The 23,245-nt window shown below is 45.8% G+C and overlaps 1 protein-coding gene and 1 pseudogene across 2 annotated transcripts in view; one reads left to right on the forward strand and one right to left on the reverse strand.

The window, feature by feature from the left end:
- Positions 1-22,487, reverse strand: part of LOC122566542 (POU domain, class 2, transcription factor 2-like) — a 124,475-nt gene extending 101,988 nt beyond the window's left edge. The window contains exon 1 of one of the 2 annotated variants that reach the window (XM_043723958.1): positions 20,405-22,487. In XM_043723958.1, coding sequence (XP_043579893.1) covers positions 20,405-20,990 — 586 coding nt within the window. In that variant the 5' untranslated portion in view covers positions 20,991-22,487. The remainder of the gene's footprint in view (positions 1-20,404) is intronic. The other variant, XM_043723959.1, reaches the window with a different exon arrangement.
- On the forward strand, positions 21,066-22,961 carry LOC122566653 (annotated as a pseudogene).
- The last annotated feature ends 284 nt before the right edge of the window (positions 22,962-23,245 follow it).

The raw sequence follows: 23,245 nt of genomic DNA on the forward strand, positions 1-23,245 counted from the left end.
GTTGCTGTTCCAACGCCACGTCTAATTCTACGGTAACCGTAATTACCACTCTCACGAAATCACGCGAACCACACGTGTGTACAATATCAGATCATTCATTCATCAGGCAGGAATACCAAATCACTCCCAACGTGTGCAAACAAAAGATTCTGCTCCAACTATTCGCGGATTAGTTCACTGTAATACACACGTACCATTTTGTAACGAGGTACGCAGACAGAGGCGAAGGAAGACTTTGCACGATCCTCGTAAAAGCTACACTGTTTCGCGAAGTTTCCTACGCACACATAGTGGCTCATTCACTGCCCCGTAAATTAACGCGTCTCCCACGACCGTCAACGAACCGTGGCTAGGTGTTCGCGCCGGATAACAAACGTTCGCTGGCTAATCGATCGACAGACACGTATCAGGAACGAGCTGCTACGTGCAGCCTGGCTGACGACGCGCGAGTTACACGCGACAACGTGCTCGGTGTCGTGGACGATTCCGTTCACGGTGTTTTACCGCGCGAATCGCTCGAGCACCAACGACGATCGGTCACGTACGATTCTACGATTAGCTACGCGAGTTCCGTGCGCCTAACTCGAAACGACGAAGATCCGAAGCGATTCGCGCGTCTATGTACCACGTATTGCGTACGTGTTGAGAAAGATGGTATCGATTAATAGATGATAGAAAGTTTCGTCGAGATAGGGTAGCGTGGACGATTCGTTCGTTCGTTCGTGTGGAGGGCTTAGGTGGTCCCGATGACTCGACGTACCGGTTAATCAGAGCCGAGAGGATCGTTATGGATATTTAGTAATCAAGAGATGGTAACTCCTCTTTTCTTGCGCAGTGAAAGGCCTTGTAGGTTCGCTGACGACCGCTAATTACCGGGACAGACTATTTTATATCCGTGTTTCGTGGATCGACCGAGTCTTTCTTTCGTCGTGTGCGTTCGCGTCGTTTGTATCTCGTTTCGGTATCATTTGATCATTCGCGGCTACGAACAGAGCGAGAGAGCATGTGCTTTCTCAAAGTGCTTGAAGATTATTTTTAAATTTATCCGTGCTTAATGTACTTTGTCGTAGAATCCTTTGTAAGAGCCCGGAGGCTGCTCTAACCGTGCACCTGCCGTTGAAACAGCCAGACGAGAGAAGAGTGGAACGGTGACAAATTTCTCTCCATCAAATTCATGGAACGTACCGACGTAAAATCGCGAGTGAAAAAAACCTCTAACCGCACGAACACGGGGGTGAAGACTATCAGAGCTGCCCCCGGCTAACAATCTGTCACTTCGGTGCGTTACGTCCAGTGGCGTACAGCTCCGGACGTCACGGAAACTTCAACCGCGTGGAATGAGTCACTGGAGCTCGATGGAAGAAGTACGTGCACGCTATAGAAAATAGGTTTAGCCTATTAAAATTCGGCACGGCCACGGTTGATAAGAGAATATACCAAACTTTTACTTGGTGAAAATTCGCTTCGAATCGGTCGTAGGATGAATATCATAACGGAAGAAATTAGTTTTCTTCCTCTAAGTATTTAAAAATACAGTAACATACTGCGCTATCTTTACATAACTCGTAAAGACAAGACGCTCGAATTTTGGTTATTAGCCGAAATTTTCACGTTTGCCAATTCGATCGTAGCATTGCGTGACGAAGGGGGAGGGGGCGGCAAACATCGAAGTCGAGAGCGAATGTCGACCATAGTACGTACATGCACGTAAGTACGTACGAAAGAACATGTTCGAAAGTTCGACGAATGAAAGAACCCGCTAGCAAGGGAAGAAAGGATGAACGGAAGAGAAAGGGGAAGAAAGGGGCGAAGAGAAAGGAGAAGGAGGAAAAGAGACGAGCGTGGCGCAGGAGGTGGCGAGGCGGAGATGAGGCCTGCTCGGTGCTAAAGTCACCGGTCCGGCAAAAAACTCAAATTGATCAAAATGAGAGTTACGCCGAGCAAAAAAGTAAACGAGCACGGTGGTAGACACGCATTTCGTGCCAGTGGTGAGTTTAGGTGGCGAACCGCTCGATGAACGCTACTCGACAATAGGAGGAAACTCGGGTCCAACGATCTCTACCATCCTGGGACAGAGATCGATCTCCTCGCGGGAATATCTTGGCTACGTTTCGCGTGCTATCCAACCAGAGGAGGATCGGTCTCTACGAGAGTATCGCAACGGTGGTCGCGTTGATGGTCTCGTAGCTTTACTCTCCGCAAATGCACGGTGTCCGATACTTTTTACCGACGTGGAAAGCAAACAGAGAAACGGAAAAGCGTAATTTGCTACATTTACGCGTGGTTCATTTTCATTTTACGCTGATCGCGCGTCTATCCAGCTACTTACGAACGGATGAGAGGAACGGTTATGCAAAATGGTGGATCTTTGTGGTTTTCTTCGCGGCCACAGACGGTCCGCGTTCACTAGTCTCTTCTAGCGGTCGGTAAGCGCGATATTAACATACCTAAGTGATGCAAATTACGCGTTGGTTCGAATACGGTGTTCGTGTTCAAAGCGAGACCGGCGCAGCGCTCATTCGCGATAAAAAAACGCGACGGATTCTCGGGATTAATTTTCCGTCTATTACGCGCGAAACGTCTGTAATTTCTGCGGTAATGAAGACGAATCTGGGGAAAAACGATCCTGCTTGGTTGTCGGTATCGTTAACCGTCTGTGTAACTAAAGATTAATGTTGCACACGGGTCGTGATTCCGATGCTAGAATTCGCGGTTGTTCGCTGAGATACATAATTGGCAGCAGGGCCATTTTAAAATTCAAATCCAGTTCGATGCACGAGATAAAATGCTATCCCTTAATGGGAAATTCTCGTATAACGAGCCTGCTTTGCGCGAATTAAAGCCAACTTCTCGAAACGTATGATCTTGAAAATTTGAAATCAAATGCGTAAGAATAATGAATTTACAGTCCACCGGATGAAGCGACTGAAACGCTCAATGCGTTTAAATACCAGCCTGATATCTTCATACGCATCTAAGATCGTTCCTTGTCAATTTACGAAGCTTATTCACAGACGATGTAGTATCGGAAAAACGTTTACGCGAATTCAGTCAGAATCCCATCAAAATTCTCATTCCCTTTCTCATCCACGAAACATTCACGCGGCAAACGTGACACGTATCGACCGGTCTAGCTGCAGTTCCTATCGATCCACCCCTTTTCACGAGAATTACCGACAAACATTGGCCTCGGTCGAGCATCGTTCTCCGCCCTTTGCTCTCGGTACAATGGAATGGTGCGTACACGCGAAGCTAGACGATGAATCACGCATATGCAAGCGGCCACGGGACAAATGCAAACATTCCTATAAAATTGGAGGAGACGGCGGTAAAAACGGATCAGAGATCGGGGAACGAAACGAAGTCGTTGAATTGATTAAGAAGTGACGAGGAGACACGTGCAACTGGACCTTAAAATATGGCCACTTACGACGGCACCGGGGTTAATTACCTCTGTCTTTCTGAACGGTCGAGTACAGTAATGTATTAGCGCGTTTAGGCACGGCCAGTTAATCCCAAGGAACTACTCAACGCACCGTTAAGCACGCTTAACTCGTTAAGTCACCTAATATGTGGCCGGTGTGTATACGAACGATATTATCCTAAAGATGATCGCGCAAAGAACGGGGGAGTGCGGCTGCGTTCGGCCACTCTAATTGCCCCGTCTCCTTTTTGTCGTAACCAGGCCTTTCAAACGTAATCGTCGTTACACGAAGCCGCGTAAATAGCCGCGTTCCTTTGAGGAACACGTTCTGGTCGTGTGGCCGTGTGTCGTGAAAGTGGGCTTCGATTGTCCGGCCTGTTTCGTACAGTCACCGATTCTTAATCTCTCGATTTTGATTCGGTCATTAACGTGCACATCGTAATAAACTATATAGAATAAGGCGACTGTGAATTCATTTTTCAATCTCTTCTACATTAGGAACTTTCCTAATGTCAAAATCAAACGACGATCTCCTTTCGTCCTCCATTAGTCTATCAAACTCTCACCGTATGATGTCTCTCGGACGGTGGATGTAATCGTTTGGAAATTATTAAAAGAAAAATAACGAACGATAGAAAGAAAGTATGTATGTGTGTATGTATGTATGTATGTATATGTAGACGCTTGTAGCGGCAAAATGAAGATCTTTGTAAGTGGAATGAAAACGCGCGTCCTTAGTCACGCGTGCTCGTTTTTATCGTCCGGTGGGATCGTGCCGGAAGCATAACTCGATTCGCCTTTTCGTTGGCATTTGCATGCGCGGAAATAATTCCCATGATTCGCCGGAAACGTATCAGATAAGGGCCCGCGGCTATATCCCGGTCGCATTAACGGGCTAATTAAAGCAGCGTAAACAATAGCGGACCTAGGGGAAGCCACCATTGGCATGTTAGAAAAATCCAGGATACCTATATGTACATACGTGTATACAACGCGTAATCTAGCGACCGCATTATGCGCCGTCTGTAAGGTAATGCACGAACACGGCCGACTAATCAGTTGCCATCTACATCGTTAGACTTATGTTTATGGATGATACATGGTGCTTTACAAGACCATCACCTGTAATAACGATTACGAAACAGGACTATTTCGATGCGGTTTCGCCGATCGTGTTTCTATTCCATTCGTTTTCCTTCAAAAAATCGTCAGAATTTTGTCACACGTCCGTAATCGCGCATCAATCCTTCGAACACGAGTAATACTTTTATAAATCGTTCCTTTCGAACGCAAAAGAGTAAGAAAATACAACATGGAACCATAGATAAATCGATAAGTGCGTTTCAAACTCGATTAATATCTACATGTTGCCCATTGACCACAGTCTTACGTGAGAGGTTAAGCGGGATTTTCTGATTTCGCTTGGATCAACCAAGTCCTACTCAAATTTCTAGAAATATAGACAAAGTGGAATTCGAAATATTTCCGAGGAAACTAAAATAACTAAATGTCACACGATTCGTGTAGGTAGAAGGTAGGAAGGCGCGAAACAGTGCGAGTGCGCGAGAAGCACGGATAAGCGGGGATACACGGTGGTGTAGCAGAGTGTAGGTTAATGTACGAACATGCCCGCATAATCAACGACCATCTAAGATCATTAAACCGATGTTTATGCACGATACGTGCGCCTACAAGCGTACGAGATATAATAACAGTAGCGTCATTTGTCTATGTACACGACTTCTATTGCAATCGTCGTGGTTGCGTTACGTAAACGATGGAAACAAAAGCAACAATTGGACCACCGTGGATGACGTTGTGGTTTATCATTAATTAATAAGCCTGTCTACCTTCGTAGTCGGCGACGATTAACGCTTTCATCTCGATAAAGCAGCACAGAGAGGGTGCAAAGATGGATAGCGTATCATTGCTGTCGTTCGCGTAGTTACAAATTTGACTGGTAATTTTCAGCACCTGGGCTTCATCAAGATCATTGTGTAAAAATCAGTGGACGATGATTTATTATGTCAGCAGGCAACGAGGAAACGTGGTAAGAAGCTTCGTTGAAATGATAAAAGCGTTCGTCCGAGAAAACGAAATTCGAAGAAGAAAGGGAAAAGCAATCGACGAAGAAAAATCGACATTCTTTTGACGATATTTATCGTCGTTGTCCCGCGATGGTGCACAGAAATTCCAGCGTTCTATCCTTGAATGGAAGATACCACTCTCGTCTAGAAACATTTTTATCGACGTTCAGCGATGCTGTGTCGTTCGAGCAAAAACCGAAGGTCTTTCGACTAGGAAAAAGATTATCGACTTATACGCGAGTATCTAAATAATTTTGTATGCAAAGAATCTCGACGGCACGTTCGAATGACATCGGCGTGTCATAAAATCCCGAACGATCGACATCGAGGAATCCTCGATATGTGCTAATTGACGCGTAATTGACGCGGAATTAACCTTTGCACGTGCCAGGACTCGCGAACGCTAGAAAGCAATTATCGAACGGCGTTATCGATCCTTTCTCTCGATTCAAACAAAAAAGAACGAAACGAAAAAAGTTAGTTACACGGAAAAATTCCACGGGTAATCGATAGTGAATGATTCTCGACGCGAAAAACAGAGCCGGTTATCGTTCTGTTCTACGATGATCGTCTAAACGGATGAGAACGTCGAGCAAGGAAAGGGAAAATGAAGCGAAACAAAACGAGAAAGAAAAGGCGCAATTAGTTTAAGGAAAAGAAAAGCGAAGGAAAGAAAGGCGAAGAGATGAAGTAACGCAGGCATTCAGACCGTTTGCGCGGCTGATTATTCATGATTTGGGGAATGCTCGATGCGCTTATGGTCTCGTCGGATTAGCATACCTCGCATAAACTGCGAAATAACATGCTTGTGCACGCATGCACGCAGCGCACGCAACCGCTCGCGCCCGTTCCGTGCACCATTCCCGAGAGAAAAAGGGTGACAGAGATAGAGAAAAAGACAAGGGAGAGAAAGAAAGAGAGAGAGAGAGAGAGAGGGAGAAAAGGAAAGGGAGGACGTTCGTTGGTGGAAGAAGAAAAAAATTCGCAAGGGAGCGGGGGACGAGGAAACGGCGAGACGATGCAGTTCTCCTCCTAAGCCGAGGCATTAACATTGTGCTTTATCGAAACCGCTCATCGTGGCACATCCGGATTCAAATTACGCCTGGCTTACGCTTATGTTTATTTAACCAGTTATTAAAATTACATTAAGGGGTCTTTCTTAATTATGTCGCTCAGGGAACGTCCTCGGCTCCGAATGAGCGACCTGTAATTCCGGAAGGAATCGTACCGCTGTATACCAGACAAAGACCAAGCAAAAATGAACGAAGAGGTGAAAAAAGAAAAAAAAAAAAGAAAATATGAAAGGAGTCGAGAGACAGACGGCAGAGAGTCTCGCTCGTTGGTCGCGTTTCGAAGGATCGAGCCTGTTACGGAACGATTCTGAGGACAGATTAGTTTGCACGGGGGTCAACGACCTCGGCCCCTGTCTTTTATTCACCGGCTTTCCTTAATATCGACGAATCAAAGCGGCGACGATTGCGCAACTCCATTTAGCAGGACTGTCACCAAGTGGTAACAGCGATCGCGATGGCCTCCATTCCCGAGAAACGGATCTCTCTCCCCTTTCTTTTTTTGAGAAAGGAGAAATTTACCGTCGTTAGACCTGGTCTAGTGAACGTTGAATCATCCGGATCGATAAATTTGAAAATAAATATAATCCTGTTGCTGGTGCTTTTAGAAAATTCGAATTTTAAATTCTGCCGAGCGATTCGATGAATAATTCCTTTTATATATATTAATCACTGTTATATATGCAGCAAGAAAATTACGAAGACGGCGGCCTAACTATCTTGTCGCTCAGGGATTACATAAATTCGAAAATAAGAATAACCAACGTAGCGTTGATATCTTCAGAAGCGTTCGAACCTTAGATTCCACCAGGCATCGCAACAATTTTCATAAATTAATCATCCTCTAGCACCGAGAGAAGATTACGAAGACGTTAGCCTCGGACTATCTTGTCGTTCAACTGGCTCATTCTCGATTGATTTTCTCGAATCCCTCGAACCATTCGTTTCCCGGTCACGAAACCGAGCGACGACAATTATAGCGACAATTTATGCACGGGGCTCTGGCTTGCTAAACGCCAACGTGTATAATAGCATAATTACACCGTGCACCGTCCGAAGTAACAGGCTACAAATTGCGAGCAAATTTCGCATTAGCCCGACGAAGAATCGCTCGAGCTCGCGCCATTGGCCCAACTTGTGTGTTGCACCGTCATCGAGCTCTCAGATGACGCGCCGCGGCCAGCAAGAGAGAAGGATACCAAGCGGCCAGTGACAGTGGAAGAAGGCGTCTATAGGTCTCGTTTACCATCATCATTACCATCACACCCGGCTCCATGACGGTGTTACGTGGTTTAATTTGAATACATGAGGCAGGAAACGGCACTGGGCATTAGCCACGCGTGTTTCTCTCTACGACTCGCATTATCTTTGCTTAAAACGATCCTACGTTTCTCTCCGCCACTCCTGGTGTCGCCATTTCCCGCCGAACCTCTGCTTTGCTGACTCACATAATACCGCGAAATTCGAAACGACCACCGACGTAGCTCTTTTTGCGGATTACATAATCGCCGGCTGATACTGTAAGCCCGATTCATTAGGAGCCATACTAACGGTTCTCGCTACCCAGCAATTCCACGCGAAATTCGGCGCGAATTTCGTTCAAATAGATTCTTTGGTAGACTCGAGATATATAGCGGTTATCTTCTGTCATTCGATTCGTATAACTATCACGCGATACTTATCAACTTAGCAATTTGCGTCTCCAGTTATGGATGTTAAACGTTATGTGTGCAAGCGAATCGATCGGAAATATTGTACCGTGTACATAAATAGAGGAACGAATATTCGAGTTCGCGCGATTGCGCTTCCTTGACCGATTACGGATTGAGTTTCCTGAGGTTGTTTCAGCGATCGTGATAATTGGAAACGGTCCCACGGAGAGTGGACCGCAATTAAATCATTCTGGCGCGACGTTAGGCGACTGACAAACGCTTAATATAATAGTGCACTTTTCTAGATTGCTAGTCTCGTTTTAATTAGCACCTTGGTTAGCGTCGACGAGAGCTGAAGATTCGCCAGCGCGACGCGTCCCGGGCCTTTTCGATTGGAATCGCTCATTAACGCGAGCGATCTGAATCCGGCTTTACACGAAACAATATAATTAAATCCGCATCAACGCGGTAACCATCAGACGGACGAGACCCCGAAACCGCTGAGAGAATAATAAAACCGGCCATGTATAATAAAGCCCGTTTCGAGCCCAGATATTATCGCAGGACCACGAACAAACGCGCGAGACACACGCATTTTTACCTGTTTCGCCTCGTGCAGGTATTACACACGCGTAGAATGATCATTTTTGCCCGAAATAGATCATCCCCGCAGCTTCGTTGCAAACAAATCGACGATCGGTCAACGATTAATCGATTTCTTTGTTTCGATTTCTATTCGTCCTGTGCTTGTACGATCAGAGAATCAGCAAAGACTGGATCGATCGCAGCCTGCCAGATGTCGATGCGAACGATTCGTCGTTATCCGGGCATCGTTACCGGGCACGAGATAGAAATTTGCATAGGGACATATGGCGCGCGTATCACGTGAAACTGGCGAACGACTCGAGCAACTGGAGAATCCACAGCAGGATGCGGCGACCCGCAATCACCAGGCCGACAAACCGGCCGATGAAAGTCAGTAACTCGTCCGGGTTCGTCGCGCAGATTGCTGTTGCTTTTTAAAAGTAAAATTCTTCTAACATCGTCGATTTCTCCCCGAGTCCTCGTCCGAACGATTATCACGGTAAAAAACCGGCCATTTTTCCGCGAACGTATCCATCTCTCAGCGAGCAAAAAGCGCACCGCTATCTCGCGACCGACCAGCTACCGTTGTAAAAGATTTTAATTAAATCGCATGGTAAACGCGTTGTCGGTCGATGATCGTCGATACATCATTGACGCGCGAACGGGATAAATAAGCGCGAACAACGATCTATCACTTGAGTGGTCGCGTAATTATCGATAGAATATGTGACCGTCTACCACGCAACGTAATCGATAGTTGGCAATTGTCTTCGGCTCGCGAGACACTATACATGTACTCCGATAGATCACGTTCTATCGGAAATTTTCTTTCTCTTCTCGAATATTCTGCCGTACGGCGAATTTTCTTTCTTTCGTTGAACAATCGATACTCTTGTTTTCGGAGCTTTTCATTGGAAAGAGAACGATAAGTCGAGGAAGAAGAGAACCGAAACGCGTATCGCAGAGGCGTGCGTTATTTCCGCGAGTGTCAGCTCGTTTTTGATTTACGTAACAGCGCGAAATTAATAAACGCCAGGGAAATTTCCAAGAATCGGTTGGCGCGCACGGCCTTCGTTCTTCATAAGGATTACAAACGAATTCCATCGGATGATAATCGGCTACGTTTCACAACTGACGCGGAATCCATCGATTCCTGTTTCCTGTGTCTTTATGCTCGATACGGGCGTCCTTCCATTCCACTCTGATGATCCGGAATCGGCTTCGCTTCCCACAGGATCCTATCTGCGTTCGAATCGATCACGCGACCCGCACAAAGCCGCAACTCTGATTCATCCGTTTATCGATCCTCCAATACCACTAACGAGATGTAACGCGAAGGAAAATCCGAGTCATCGGTGTAATCGTGAGAAACTTCTATAATGTCTTTGCACTGTTATAAGATCGATTAACAGGTAGCGAGTTTCGAAGCTGGAGCCTGACGTGGAATTATGGTTTCGTCGGTAGATCGTCTGTGTTATTTAAATTGCCTTCAAGTTCTACGTGTAATTTCATCGTACAGCCGGGAAGAACGGACGCCACGGACTAATCAAAAATACATTTGTCTTTGCGCAACGATAGATAGCTATACGACAACAGGCACCCATTATAATTGGTCTATTGAATAACGGATACCGTACATTATTCTGATTTCTGTCCCTTTCTACTTTCCATAGGCTGACTGCCAAAGTCTCGAACTAAATCGATCGACTCGGACGCCAACCATTTCGATATAATCAATTCTCTAACTTTTCCTAAAACTCAAATATTGAAATATTAACATTTTTCTTTGCGCTTGCTAGAAATAAGTATAAGATAAATCGACGAATTCGTATGAGATTCTCAGTGGAACCAACTGTGCGACTTGTCGCAAAGCTTGAAAACGATTCGAGATTCCTTCTCCTTCGTTGCATAAGAAAATCTTGAAAATAATCTTCAACCTTTGATCCGTCTCCCTATCCATCTTTCATAGGTTAATTATAAGCTAATTTGACGAGAACCAACAACTTCTTTCAAAGCTTGAAAATAAGAACTTTAAGAAAGATGAAGAAAGTAATCTTTCATAAACTTTTCTATTTTCCATACGTTGATTATTAGTTAAATTGAACAGCTCCAACACCAAAGGCTTCGATACAACCAGCTTCTCTCGAACCATAAAAACCAAAGCGTTAGAAACGATTGCAAATTTTTCTTCTTTTAAGAAGACCTCGAAAATAATCTTTCACATTACGTCGGATGCAAAAAGAACATAGAAACGTTAAGCTAACGAGTTCCAATAGAAATTCAATGTAAGATCTCAGCGGAACACCTTGGCGACGACAAGGTTCGCCTCGTCCTAGGGAATAATTCACGGCGACGCGGTCGAACAGGAGCGCAGGATTACGCTTGTCCTTTCAACCGGACGTGTGCATACACAGCCTAGCCTGCCAATCCGTGGAATTAGCATACGCGAGCGCCAAATACGGCGAGCGGCTCAGCTGCGCGCACCGTGCCGACAAATACGATGAATATGGTGATTTCCATCATTTATCCGGCTGGCTAGGCGCAAACGTTCCCGGTCCTTGAGGCGCGATGCGCCGCGAGCGCACGCCTCGCATACTGAACGCGGCACGCGGTATAGTTCGCTGGTATTAGCGATTTCCATTTGCTCGGGGGCTTCGGCGCAAACACCGAGGATAGAGAAAAATGAAAACAACGAAAAACGCGTGGGAAGATAGAGAAGGTATATCTACAGATCCTTGTGACCGATGAGCTACAATAAAACTCAACAGCAAGCATGGAATGAAAAATAATGAGCTTCGTGTACCGAGGAACGGTGAACATTTTATTTTCGGTTTACAAACACACGGTTTATCGCGAGCTTGGTAATTCCGGTGATGAATATGGAACGGCGAGAGGAAACGAACCGCGGGATGAAAAATTAGCATTAAAATACTGGAAAATTTTCTCTAAAAATATCCTGGCCGATTATCAACCAGATCGACGAGATAGAGATGAATATGCATGACGCGTAGTCGTACCGGCTATCGAAGCTACGCTCTCACGTGCACAACCAGATAGACCGGCAACCCGTGAAAACTAGACTCGAATCGCGTGCTACATGAAACATCTCGGATCTCGTACCGTATCTCGACGATGGCCAAACCGTGATATAAAAAAATCGGACAGAAAAGGAAAACGAACGAGTGGAATAAAGAGCGTGGGCGAAGCAAGGTCTATTCTCGTAGTTCTACGACTTGCTCGCCGTATTATCTCGCCGTACGTGGCATTATAGGTTTCATTACGAGAAGTACATTTCCTTTTCCGATGTGCACCGCGAACTGCAAGGACGTCCGTGTAACTCTTTGCTACGCGCGAATCACTCGTCCAGCTTCGACGCATTCGTCATCGACGCGAGAGAGATGGTATCGTGGCTGCGCCGGGGGATAAGGGAGCCGTGCCGCTCGCGCTCATAATTTGCATGTCTCGACCGGTGCCACGGGTAACGAAGAGTTATGGACGTGCGAGAGCTGGTCAGAACTTTTCGCGGGGGAAAAACACACGAGTCTCTTGGAGATTACGATCGACACCGACGAATAACTTGACGCCGGACTGATGTCTCGCGGTGTAATGTATCTAAGAGGATTTAATGTCTAAACATTGGTTAGAAACATCGAAACTACAGGTAGTTACATTTGATTATATATTACGTTATATACTCTGCTACGCGTAACGTGAAATTGCTAGTGATTTGATTTCGTATCGGCAAGTTGCTCGAGCAAGTAAAATGTAAAGGGGGCCGAAAGATGGACCGGTTGTCTCGCGTATCACGGAAGAGGCGTGAAAACCCGAGTAGGCGCGTGGCCAGAAACCCTTCCGTTGAATGTTTTAAAGAAAGACGCAGGAAAGTCGGTCGCGTGTCGCGGTGATTTGTCGATGGCCGTGTGTTGTAGGTTCGCGTACGTGTACACACGTACGGCACACGCGTAGGTAGTACGCGGAAAGGTGTCCCCGTGAGTTAGAGCAGAAGGGTTGCAAGGTAGGTATACCTGGTCGTGCGAGACTCCCCGGATGAAAGAAGTACACGAGAAGATAAAGAAGGAGAAAAGAAAAAGAGGTAGGGCAGAAGAAAGAGAAAAGAGAACTGCCACGTGACCCCTGCACGGTCCTCCATTCCTTATTGGAATCCTCCTGGCCCAACCTGACCTATCCAAGGTAAGATTTATCCGGCGGCTTTACCTGCCACCAACTATATAGCCACCTTGGTACCTTCCTCGCTGTCTGTGCCTACCTACCGGGAATCCCCACATTCCCATTCTCATTCCCCATTCCCGTGAACCGGCCTCCACCCGTCCACCCACCGCTTCGGGTCACGTATCCTAGGCCTTTTCGTACGGATCGAGCGTGTCCCGACAACGTAACAGGTGAGATTTCCGTGCTGCCTGGAATCCACGGCTCTCTTTCAGCCTCTCCTTATATAGGCTGCACCTTTTGTATTCCGTACGAGTTACTTATGACGATCGCAAATTGGTCGATTCAGTCAAAACAATTTCCACGTAGGACGTAGTCTACAGGATAGAATCTTCGATAATCAACATGTTCCCTGTCCAATGAACTTTCTATGCCTTATTCGTGGCGTTGTAGTTGTTGTTTTACATTACTTCGAGAGATCTCTATAGATCATTTAGCAATTTATCTTGTTGTTGTAACATTACAAGCATGCAAATTTTTTGAATATCTAAATCTTACGGTAACATCGGTACGGTAACGTATCATCGCGAGTCAATCCCTATCAAGATAATCAAAATAATTGATCCCTAGGAAAGAAGAAACGTTTCTATTCTTTGTACCATAAATCAGTTACTTCGATGTCTTTGGTACGCCTTTACGCCTTTACCTTTACGCCAAAGAGAATTCTTCACCGGAGGAAGCGTCTAGCAGTCTGCGGCGTCAATTCTGTATTGTTTTCTTGCGGCCAGTGACACGCATCCCACGACAAATTTCAATCTCCTCATGCAAATCTGTCCCTTGCTGTTCGCCGGTGATTTTCATAAAACCTTTCGTCCACCACCTACGAGTCACGTGCCCACGAGTTTGTCGAGAGAAACCAACATACGAGTGCCGACATAATAGGTGGGATTTAGCCCGAACTAGCCCGAAGCGTTTCGAGCAGGTTCCGGCCGTCCTTAATACGAAAGCCGAGTAGGCTATAATCGGAAAGCCGCTGGACAATGCAAATGGGACCGCGACGGCGTTATTATGAATTCCGGCCTCCGCTCACACCCGCTGTTCTCCTACCGTCAGTGTGATGTAAGACAAAAACGACGAAGCGCCGCTTCCGGCTCAGCCGAAACCAAGGATTTTCATTAAAGTCTCATTAGTGGCATTCTGACGTTTCGAAGTCGATCTTAAACAGGCGATAATTAGCGGGGAAGCGAACGAGTAACGACGTTAATTCCCTGTTATATTAATTAGTCGAATCTTGTGAACGAATGTTTTAAACGAAATGAATTAAGGGTATCTTTATTATAACAACAAAGCTGACTAAAACCGTGGCGCGCGCTGCCAAGATCCGCGCGATGCATCGTTGCTATCTCGACTGATTATCTTGATTCGATTCTTACCAAGAAAAGGAGCAAGTATGGGGGGGAAGGGAGAGAGGGAGAGAGAGATAGAGAGAGAGAGAGAGAGAGAGAAATCGTAAGGAAGGAAAGAAGAAGAAGAGGTAAAGGCTGTTGGTTATTCCGCGAAAAGGAAAAAGCTGTTGATTATTCCGCGAAAAGGCAAAAGCCTATTTAACTTCGTAATCTCGATTCAATTAATACGAGGAATTCACTCGTTCAATCGTACGTCGGATCCTTACCTCGGAAAATCATGTTGGTTACAAAATTACCATGATTTTTCAGAACGACCATAATCCAACTAGCACCATCCAGGAAATGCCCAAACGGGCCAGAACACATTATTCATTCGAGTTTGCGTTGGCCTACGAAATTTACACGAACGTGAAATGCGTGTTAGCCGAGCCGGGGCGCGCGTTTCCGGTCGCCTCTCTTTCTCCTCCGTCCTGAGAACACCACGCCGTCTTTTTATCTCGTTGGCCCCGAGAGCCAAGCCTTCATTTCTCAAGTGACGCGCGCGAGATTGCCGATCGATAAAAGGCCGTTTCACTCGGCTCGATAGCGACGCAAATCGCAAAAATAAATATATTATTCAGTCAGGATTAATCGATCGCCATGCAATGTCAACAAACGCCATTTCCTTTTGCACGGAACGCATAAGATATTTGTGGCATGCGATCTGTCGCTAGGATTTCGTCCGCTGCGAGCCTCGATCGGGCACCCAGATCATTTGCGACTTAAGAACGTAGATCCAATCCTCGATTGCATAGCTGTTTACGCACACCGATTGGGATAATCTTCGTGTCCTCGAAGGGAGATCGCAGTCTTTGCACGACGTTTGCGATCAAGCAACTATGTACACATCCGCTAGACTAATCGGAAATCTATACTTTCGATAATGTCTACAAGTATACGTGTACCTATGTGAGGTATTTGGAGCAGATTGCTCGAAGCAAATGAGAAAACGAGTCCGTGGCGGACTGTCAGGTTACTCCATGTGTAACCCTGAAGCCGAGAAGCCACTATCACAAGGATATGTGAAGAATTTACTTGCATTTCAATTTACGCTTAGATAAGAAATAAGATCTATGTACGTTTTTGAAACCTAATTCCGTGTTTCATGACGATTTCTCCGTTGAACCATCCGCCAGAGAAATCTAATTTTCCTGAACACTTCGATCACCCAATAATCAATGTATCAACTTCGATCAATGCATTATAGTTGCTAGGTTCTTGATAAACAGGTTGGAGGTAATTTAAAGAAGAGACAAAGTCACGGAATCTAGCGACATTCGTGGCACGCAGCAATGAAAATGTTAAGGAACCGAAGAATGAAAGAAAGCCTCAAAGTTGGTTGGAGAGAAACGACTTCGAGGAACTGTCGTCGGGCCACACGAAACTCGAAGATCAATGAAGATCATGGACGAAAGCGAAGAAAAAGAAGGAAGAACCGTGAGTACTCTCACGAGTCGGAAAGGAGCCGTCTAATTTTCCGCACGCGAGTGATCCGACGGCACTCGGGAGAGCTGGAACAACTCGTTTTCTTGCCGAGAGATTCTACTAACGAACGAACAGACTTGTACGACGCACCACAGCCCCCTTTCTAATAATTACTCCGTCGAAAAGAACGTATGTCGAAAGGGGAATTTAATTCGAGCGTATCCGCGAATCGGATATCGGGCGATGAAAAGGAAAGAAAACACAGTTTGAGGACCGTCGTATGGTTTTCGTTAGCAATGGATATAGAGACGGAAGCATCGATCGCGAATTTATTAAGGTACAGATTAGCAACGATTCATCGACGATAAACATCCGGTGGTCGGTAATTAAACTGTTAAAGGGCATATAATAACTTGGAGCGACCGACGTGATTTACTTACCATCGAATATTATCATAATTAATTACACGTGGCCGAACCGGCGCGGTATATAATTAGCAGAAATCGCAAGATTGCCGATCGATCGACGATCATTATCTCGTTTTGAGTTTTACAGCGCGTATTAAACGAGAAACGAGAAAAGAAAGGAGGGAAAAGAAAACACGAGAAAGAAGAAAAAGAAAGGAACATTCGTGGATGATGGTTTGGCCATCGTTCGAGAAAAACGAAGCGTGTTCGAATGACTTGTTAAAGGAAAGAAGGATCGAGGATCGGAATATGTCGCTTGGAACGACGAACAACGACTGGATATCGAGAGAGAAACGAAGAAGCATCGATGGAACGAAGGAAAACGAGGAGGTCTACGCAAGAACAAAAGAGGAATACAAGCACGTACGGGACATTGCAGGGATGAAATCAATATGGAGAGCGTATCGAAGAAAATTATTGTTATCAAGGTTGCGCAGGGCCATCCAGCGTGAAACGTCATTTTCAGGTTCAAGCCTCATGGCTTACTGCCGCGCGATAGAGATTGCTCGAGCATAGAATCTAATTATGTGATAAACATTGTTGCGCGGCACACCTGCTCGTAAATAACATAGAATCAAACACGTATCACGTTACACCGTAATACACAAGGCCCTCGGGAGGAGAACAGGTCCCTGGACCCTGGCGAACCGCAATCGACTATCTTCGATATAAGGTACTCGGTCCTGCGCGTGTTCCTTGCCAGGATTAATTATATTCTCCCCTATCGAACATAAATTAACACGACGAAAAGAAGGAGGCACGATATATCGAGTAATTACGCTTTTCGGTGTGATACATCGTAACGCAACCAACCAGCTGGTTTGCACGTTCTTGCTCCTCGTGAAAATCGAGGACATACGAAACAAGGAAAAGACGTGAGATGTAATGTTCGATTATAGGGCAGGAATGTCGCTTTCGAAGAACGTGACGGATGAATAATAACCGCGAGACGGTCGATCGTTGCTCGAAACTCCAATAAAACGACCTCAGGGCTATTAACGTTATATAAGGGGGAGGGGGTATTATCTGGAGCACTCTACGATTTCACTTCAAAAATGGATTTTTCGTCGTATCGCGTTGCTCATCGAAAATAACCGCACGATCACGCGCTTACGTGGAATATTTATTCAAACAAGCCTTAGAGCTAAGACCTTATCGACAGATACGATATCGGCCAACTTTTTCTCACCGGCATCAACTACGCCGTCTGTTTGCCGTTGCATTTTTGAATATTAGTGCAATTATGTAGACACGCATACATATACCGGTCGCTGCGTTGAACAGCCGAGATACCGAAACACGGTCGAGCACAAACGAACGCACCAGCCACGATAATTGCCCGCGGATTAAACATAATATGCTCGCGCCGTTATCGATAATACGAAATCAAAGATAACTCTTCGTTTTTTCTCTCTTATTTTTTTCTTTCCTTTTTTTTTCTTTTTTTTTTTTACTCATTTTTCTCGAAGTCGCGATTAACAGGGGTATGCATTAGGTGCTCGACGTTGAAATCGAAACGCTCTATTCGACTGTGGTATCGTTTTTATCATAAGTTTCAATAAAAATAAATACTATTAGTTGCTGAATTTCACGTATGTAACTTTTGCACGAGCTTCGCTACCACGAACATGCTTATTTCTATTTTTTTCTGTTTTCTTCTTCTTCCTCCTATTTCCTAGTTTGTAATGTGTTACGAACGCTCGACTCTTATCAGACTATTCCATAGCGCTGTTTACATTGCATTTTATTGAAACTAATAAAGATCCGGCTGTTTAAAATCAGATAATGCTCGCCTCGACTTGTATCATTTTAATTATGATCATTCTTGTTTTCGTGGCATCGCGAGGATCGCGACGCCGACACATTACGCCGCGATAATAAACACGAAAGATAACTCGACGTACAGCCAAGTATAAGTACAATAATATTTAGTTTTTATAGAATAATCAGTGAATTTATCGGTGGTAAATCGAGCGGACGATACACGAGAAATTTTCCTATCTTTTCCCTGTCCCACTCTCATATTCTACCATCGATCTATTCTTTATCAGCGAATGCGTCGAAATCGAGGTAAGAAGTTTTTCTATGCTGGTTTTATCTGTCGATTGGATCGTCGCTGTTCACGTGTCCACTACTTCAAACACGTGTCATTGAGGTTGAATTAAAACTGTATTAAGACTGGCCGATACGTATCATAAGCTCGAGCAAAACATATTCAACGATACGTCGAATAGTTTAACGTTTCCGTCGAAAATATGTTCGTGTCTCATATGATGTCACCGTGCAAGTTCGACCGAATAAAAACCAGAACGTAACTGGCATTCGCTCGAGTAGTCAATCGACATACACTTTACTGTCATGAATCATAAGGCTTAATAAGACGCAAATTATTGACACAATTTAATCAGTTGAGACGCAGATACGGTGAAAACCGATGTTTTAGATAAACACGATTATTAAGAAGCGGCGCTCAATAAACGAATGACCACTATTTCCTTTAAATAACGATGACTATCGTTCCAGTTAACGATAAGAATACACCACGTACTTTCTGATGGAAAATACACTCCTTACCCGTATGACGTAACGCTAAAAATTACAAGAACACGCAAGAAGCGCGAATTTCAATTATATACATGTATAAGTTGCCTCGAACGAAACGTTACACGAATTTATTCATGGAGAATTGCCTTATGGCGAGGGGAAATCGTTGGCAGATTGCATGCACGCGGCAACGACGGGCGCGCAACGAAAGGAACATCTTGTAAAAGGGAATTCACCTTCCCATCGTAAAACCGTGCCGCCGCAATTGGCGAACCTTCCATGTTTTTGCGTATGAAAACGCAACGAAACGCAACGAAACCCGGTTTCAGGTAAACTCCGATTCTCGCGATCTCGCGCCGCTTATTCCTACAATGGAACGAACGTACAATGCATCGATCATTCGACGAGCTGAAGGTAACAATGGCCCGTGCCAAGGTTGTGCGGGGGTGGCAGCATCGAATGCAAGCAGGGAGGCTCCATTGACAGCTGACGGATCGAACGCTCGCCACGTTTTCCCCCAAAATGCACGGCATCGTTTCGTGTTTCGTTCACGGACAAATAGCGGCTGGCATGACGCATACGTTCGTTTGTCTCGGAAATCTCCGGTTTCGTTATCGAACCAACTCTTTGGGAAATCGACAGAGACAGAAGGAACCGCTTAATCGTCCTATTGATACGGACCACGGTAAACAGTGTATTCGAAGATCTTTAACGTTACAATACTACTACCAATCTTTGATATATATTTTACCAGTAATATACCGCGTATAATTGTGATTATACTTGAAATGATTTGATAAAAATAGACAAATGTGGAACAATTATGTTTCTATATAGGTAAAAAAACAATATTTTTATAATTATATAAAGTAAGAAGTCCAAGGTGTATCGCACTTGGTAGTTTTAGTGTCAACTCTTAACTGCTATGGAAACGGAAATAAGTTAACTCTTTGCTGAGATACCTCGATAAAAAATTCAAATCTAATCTCACAAGTTATAATTTTAAGACCCGATCTAATTGAAGATTACTGCAACACTTAGCGTCATGTTTTATTTCACATCGAATTTATAACACTATTTATATCTAACGTTCGCGATACTCTAGGATTTCATAGAGCCAATGAAGAATTCAAAATTGGAATTTCCCTTATACAAAAAGACTAAAGTTTGATCTCGCTATTTATAGCTTTACAATTAAGTATCACGATTGAGGACACTCTGCCTATTATCTATCTTGCCAAACAATGAAATCATCTAAGGAAGCAATAAAATTAATATCATAATCCAGTAACCGACAAGAGCAAAATTCTAAGATTCAAATGAGTAACTGGTTGCGCAAGCGGATGTAAAATCGGAAATGCCGAATTACAAGCGCGGCTTATTGCCTCATCTCGAATCACTCGCGATATTATAATCCGTTGCGTCACCCTGATTTATCGTTATACGAGCTCGTCACCGTGTTTCTATCGCGCTGTTTCGGCAAAAACGCGCCATGCAACGCGATAAGTAGAGAGAATTTGCATGTCTCGAAGACTCACCGTTTTCGGTGCCTCGAAGGGGGCCAGAAGGACTCCCGCCGGTGGAGACCCCTTCGTCCTCGCTGCTGCTGCTGCTACCATCACTGGGACTGAAACTTCTCCTGCTGCCAGTCCCTCTGACGATCTTCTGTCCGCTACCGGCTGTACCGTTATTATTGTCGTGCATCCTACTCTGCAGTCTCTCGTGTATAGTCCTTACGCGAGAATGTAGCCTCTGTTGTTGAAGGGAACCCACCGAAAAGTCCAAAGGCTGATCGATTTCCGATTGAATCTGCGACTGTCTTTGTACTTGACCGCATACCGTGCCAGCAACCAGACTCTGCGACTGAGGAACTTGCTGACCGAGAGGCGACACTTGCTGTTGCTGCTGTTGCTCTTGATGAACGGTACTTGGCGGACTCCACCACTGGTGACCACCTTGAATGGATCTCCAAGCCTCGATGGTGTTGTTGTTCGTCGGGCTGGTCTGCTTTTGCTTCTGTGGCTGCATCTGCATCTGCTGTTGAGACTGTTGTTGCTGTTGTACCATCGCAACCTCCACCAGGTTATTGTTCTCCAGCAGATGCATGCTGGGGGTCTGCGTCATCGACGACGGCAAAACGAAAGAGGAAGCGGCCACCGAGGGCGGGCTCGGCTCTTGACGCTGTCGATGAATGGAATGATGATGTTGCTGTCTGTGCTGTTGATGTTGAACCGACTGTTGTTGTTGATGTTGTTGTTGCTGCTGCTGCTGTTGTTGTTGTTGCGAACTAGATGGTACGACAACCGGAGGCGGAATTTGCCGGACGGTCCGCGCGGCCTCGGCGACCCACCGGCGCACCGCCTCGCTGTCGAGACCCGCCAGCCCTGCGGACTTTGTTTTCGACTGTCCTCCGGGCGATGATAAACCCTTATCGGGTATCAGGCCGGGTAGCGCGAGGACCCCGGTGCCCGCCACCGCGACCCTGGGTCCCGAAACGCCCCCGTAAGCAGCCAACGCCGCGAGATCCAACGTGGTCACCTGCTGGCTCTCTTTGTCGGACAAGTTTCGCTATTCTTCCCCCTCTTGTACTATTAGACGTCCTATTTTATTGTTGATCAGATGCGTCGATCTTGTTTATCACTAGTATCGCGTTACACTTGCAACACCAATAGTTTCACTCCGGACAGAGTAGGTTCATACGATGTATCTTTGCTCCTTCGACATTTATATTATTAATGTCACAAAGGAGAAACGTCTTTACAAATACAAAATATCCTGTGGATGTTTATTATCCTTCGATATCACAGTATACTCCTGAAGAAACACTACACTGATAAGCACAGATATGTTCCTCCGGCACGTTCCGAACGTATCCCAGTCTCGCACGGTCACCGGCTCTGCAGTCACTCGTTACATGAATTTATCAATCGCGTCCATTACACGAACACTTCGCGATAGATATAGTTATTAAACGGAACAGCGTGACAAACACGTATGGTCGTTATTATCGCATAGTTCCTGCCTCCGCTTCCCGTGCAATTCACCTGTCATCGAATCCGACTGCCAAACACCTCGCGTCGATTTCTCTAATTGCCACCAGCGCCAACTGTCAGCTGTTCTACAGACGATTGGTCCGCGCGCGTTTTTCACCGCTTAGAATCGTGCTCCTTGCAGCCCGCGAATATTCAAAAATCCTACTGTCCCTCTGACCTGTCATCAACGTGTCAGACACAGCGTCACCCATCAGTGAACTCGCGAACAGTTTCGATGCTCTCCAGCAGAACGTACGCGAGCATGTTCGATCGTAAATCTCTCTCAAAATCCTTTCGATTCCATTGCAAACCGTCACGATATCACTGTCTCACATTTGAAGCTGGCGAGTATCTCCCGTGGTTCCGCGTTCCACACGTGCGGTACCGTTTCGTCATAAGTTTCACACACACCGCGCCACTCAGCTTTCCCCTCGATCGTTTCTCGAGGTGTTCGCAGTGCGAGATCGGTGGAAAGAGCAAAGTATCGTTATCGCAGGAACACGAGCATCCGCGACGAGCTACGGCGGTGGCAGCTACGGCTGCGGCGGCTGGTACGGCGGTCAGATGCTGTCGCGTGCATGTGTGCAGCTACACTAGAGGGCCCACGTACGCCCGGTCGGCCGCCTACCGGCCACGGGGAACGCGGACGCGTACGCGGACTGTCGAACGCAAAGTGGGGGAGTTGTTTGAGGAAGAAAAGAGACGGAACGGTTCTAACCTCGGCATGAAACGCTGAAAGCACAACGAAGAGGTTCGACTAGAACGAAAAGCAGCGGACGAACGCCTGGACGTTCATACTGGTGGGGAAACAAGCAGCGTCGGTGGGGAATGAAGCTCCAATCGCAAAGGAACGCGGATCACGCGCGACTCCGCCCGGCAAGGAAAGGCGAGTTCTCTGGTCGCGAGCGCGAGCGCGCCTTTTTACCTCGCGTGTACCGGCTACTACTGCTGCAACCAAACCACGGATAGAGGGAGAGAAGGTGAGTACATTTGCATATGCGAGAAAAGCGACCAATCGCGGCACTCGCTGCCCCCTCTGACTCGATATCGCGATAACGATTAGAGCTTTCGAATAAATACAATATAAACAACTGACACCGATGTCGTTACCACGTCCACACTTGTAAACATCAGGCATTGACTATGTAAATATTATCCCAATGGAGGGCGCTTCTTTATAAGGCTCATGTATGTACGCCGAACTACTGGACGCAATTAATTCAGATGAGCGTCACAGGTGGCGTTTTTTCAACGTTAGTGGCGCAGCTGTATCGCGGTGCAAAATTACGGAAACAGGTTGGTTTCGAATATTTTTGTAACTGTTAGATCATAGTTTCTGCTTTGACG

This window comes from Bombus pyrosoma, linkage group LG4 (assembly GCF_014825855.1).
Source record: "Bombus pyrosoma isolate SC7728 linkage group LG4, ASM1482585v1, whole genome shotgun sequence".
NCBI classification, from domain to species: domain Eukaryota; kingdom Metazoa; phylum Arthropoda; class Insecta; order Hymenoptera; family Apidae; genus Bombus; species Bombus pyrosoma.